At 53.7% G+C, this 3,377-nt stretch overlaps 1 protein-coding gene across 1 annotated transcript; it reads right to left on the reverse strand.

Moving 5' to 3' along the window:
• Positions 1-269: 269 nt before the first annotated feature.
• Positions 270-3,055, reverse strand: LOC149371801 (uncharacterized). Its single transcript, XM_089585301.1, has one exon. It carries the CDS (start codon positions 3,035-3,037, stop codon positions 1,067-1,069), a length of 1,971 nt encoding a protein of 656 aa, XP_089441427.1. The 5' UTR covers positions 3,038-3,055; the 3' UTR covers positions 270-1,066.
• Positions 3,056-3,377: the final 322 nt, after the last annotated feature.

Genomic DNA, 3,377 nt, shown 5'->3' on the forward strand with positions numbered 1-3,377 from the left:
TAGCGTCGGTAATGGTTTACCGATCAAGAAAGAAAGTACTGCTATGCCAGGTTTCAAAAAATAAAATTTTAAACCAGCTTCCCTGGTTTGTGTACATTTCCTACCCTGGTAGTACGACTCCGGTAAGGAAGTACAGTAACCGCACATCTCTGCTTTTCTTTAACCTTAGCTTCATCCGTTCCATGTTGTCCAATACCTGGAACAGCAAAGGAGACGCTTTTATTTCAAGATCGTTTTTTATTGGAAGACGTACCTCTCGTCTGGGCACACAGAAGCTGCAGATGGTAGCTGTAGTACTTAGTGTAAGTGATGACTTCATTAGCCACTAGGAACACTAGTGCCATGCAGGTACTCGCTTGACACTCTTTGATATATCATTTTTATGCGTTAATCAACCACTTATCCAGCCTCTCCGTTCCCCAGCTGGTGCCAGTCGCTTTCGTTATTTCCTTGTCGATTTAATGCATCTGCGGAACTGCAAGCGGTGCCTGTGCATGCTGACACCAGCACTGGGTGCAGCGGCCACGGTGCGCGTTGGATGAGCAGTGGCCAAGGTTAATGGCAGAACTCTCTGCCGAATTGGAGAGCATTATGCTCGAGACAATTACAGCTCGTGTTGGGGGTGCACCATAGCGGGGCTGCTTAGCGGCTACCACCAAAGGCGCTCGTAATGATTAAAACACTTAGGGCTAGCGTACTTTATAAAGTGTCCATGAATTGACACAATGCGCTTGTTTAGTGCTGTGAGATCACCATAAAAGCGATCTGGTATTTTGTTCAAGGTTAGCGCTGGTGTGTCCATCCTGAGTTTACTTATGTGTCCACGTGTCCTTTTTTGTGTTTATGCGCGTTACAAAGACGCTTTGCATTGTCACAATCAGGTTGCTCGCCTATAGTCTGTAGTGTCCACCTTGATGTCTCATTCAGTGCATTAATTCGGCAGAATAAACACTCGTGAGAGAGATTGACAACGATTGCAAAGCAGTCGCTGCAAAACACAAAGCCCTTCAGTGGCCACACACCTCTGAATCGGTTGTTTCCACGCAATGTCACTCAGTATCACACTTCAACCTGGTCCCCTCGTGGCTTTAAGATGTGTCCTACAGAAACAAAATTTGCGCATCACCGCATCCGATATGCACTCCCCCTGACTGCCGTATCTGTTCAGCCTGCTCACATCACCTAGCACAACGTACTGTTCCGTCGCCTCGAAGTAGCGAATCGTGGCCTCCAGCAGAGCTTTGCTGGGTTTCACCAACACCGTCACCATGTAATCCAAGGGCGCCGTCACTTTCTTCCCCAGCTGCACCCGACGGCCGATCACGTCGTGGAAGTGGCGCACAAAGCGGAGCACTTTGTCGTTGGGCTGCGACACCGTGGCGTCGACGACCTTGTCGAGCACGAGCGGGCTGCACAGGTCAGCCTTGCGCTCCAGCTGGGCGTTGACGGCGCTCACCAGGGCGTTGGACGCGTTGATGACCCCCGGGTCGTTGACGGACACCACCGTCCTGTTTTGACACGTGCACCAGTGCGGAAAGATGAAAGCGTCGTCGCAGCTGCGGTTGAACGGGATCTCGTGGAACAGGCTTATCCCGTGCATCGTCCGGTGGGGTGTCACCGGAGCGGAGGAAGCCAGGTGCAGCAGCGTGGCGTGCACGTCAAAGGGCGTCGTAAGACGCCGGGAGTTGGTCCGCAGTCGCGACACTGCGTTCGGGTAGCGCTGCACGAAAGATTGCGGAAAGGCGAGGAACATGATGGGCATGCGCTCCTCGAGCTTGCCCACGTACGTCGAGCGTATGGGCCCGAATCGCAGGCCGTGGTCGCTGAAGAACACGAGAAGGGTGTTTTTGAGCCCGCCGCTGCTGTACAGGCGTTCCAGGAGGCGTACTGACGGAGCATCGGCGTACCCGGCGTTGTTCAAACTGTCGTGTGTGAGGCGTGCCACGAACGCGAAGCCGAAGTGAGGCTTGGACTGGAAGGCCTCGACGAAGTCGGCCACGTAGTCGAACACCACTTCCACTTCCATCTTGGAACCCCAGCAGTGGCGGCCCACCTTGGAGCGCACGGCGGAGTTCTCTGTGGCGAGACACAGCGGTCTCAAGTAGTAGTCTGCAGGCGGCCTCGCAAAACCGTGTTTGAGGTAATTGAAAGTGGCTATGCTTGGCGCATCTTCGGCGAATAGCGTTCGATGGCCTCTCATTGCGAAATCCTTCCACACGAAGTCTAGTCCGTCAAAAGTGAACCTGGAGAGGCTTTCATTCCAGTAGTACTCCAAGAAATGTCCCGTGAGCAGCGCGACTATGTTCGGGAAAGTGTTGTCACCGATCTTGGTGTAACCGTGGAGCTGCACAGCGCCAAGAATATCCTTCAAGAATGTCTTGGTTCGGGGCATGTGCCTTTCAAAGTTGAGGTTAGATATTGAATCTACTCCAACCATGAGTACATTGAGATTGGGCACTTCAGCGTTTTCGGATGCTTTCCGGAGTCGTTCGAGCTTGCGCTCGAGGTCAGGAAGAACCGGAATGAGTGGTATGTGTTGCACAAGCACTTCTTGGTGGTTGTGGAAACAGTTCACGATAGCGTGGCGCGCCTTCAACGGGTGTCCAAAGTTGAGCGGTTTCGGAGCGCTCAGGTTGTAGCGTTCGTCGACCACATGCGCCGGAGCACTGGGATCCCTGAAGACCTCCCTATAGGTGCACTTGATTTGCGAGCGTTTAAGCTTGTAGTGACGCCAAAGGAGCGCTTCGTCCACTATCAGCACGGCGTCGGGACGGACATGCAAGAAGCTCGGCCTTCCAGGGCACACGAAGTCAGCCACCTTGCGGTAGAGGTGGGCCACGCTGGGGTCGAACGGGTCCCAGGCCGGGATGTTGCACTCCGAGGTGCGGATCAGGTACCCGTTGGCCTCGAGGTCCTCCTCTTCGTCCGAGCGAACCGATTTCCACCAGTTCAACCAGGGCAGCACAGCTGTGTAGCGGGACAGGAACACGAAACACAGAGCCCCAAGCACGGTGGTCAGCGCGAAGGCCCGACGCATCACGCGCTGTCCTCAGGACCTGCGCACAAGCAAAGGATTGCGATGGTGGAGGCCTGAAGACAATATTAAAGCTACCCTGCTGCACGAAACCCAAGGCGTAAGCCTGTGCTTCTGGAGTAATGTGGCTTGAACTTCTTATAGGCGTCCAGTGTGCAATGAGAATCGCTTTAGGTGGAGCAGGTTGTAAAGAATAGAGCAATTGCTCATTAGTATCCACTCAAGCGCAGCCACGGGGCTACAGAGGAAACCTGATCAGCGTTCATAGAAGCTTCGTAGTTCAATAAAAATTTGTTCTGCTCCGGTGATCAAGCCCGGTACCACCGCCTGTCCAGGGCAGTCT

Source organism: Amblyomma mixtum, chromosome 1 (genome assembly GCF_055824585.1).
Source record: "Amblyomma mixtum isolate Tamu chromosome 1, ASM5582458v1, whole genome shotgun sequence".
Taxonomy (NCBI): Eukaryota; Metazoa; Arthropoda; class Arachnida; order Ixodida; family Ixodidae; genus Amblyomma; species Amblyomma mixtum.

Bases quoted from the DNA above. Each gene is read 5' to 3' on its own strand.
- LOC149371801 (XM_089585301.1), bottom strand. From the start codon at position 3,037: ATGCGTCGGGCCTTCGCGCTGACCACCGTGCTTGGGGCTCTGTGTTTC.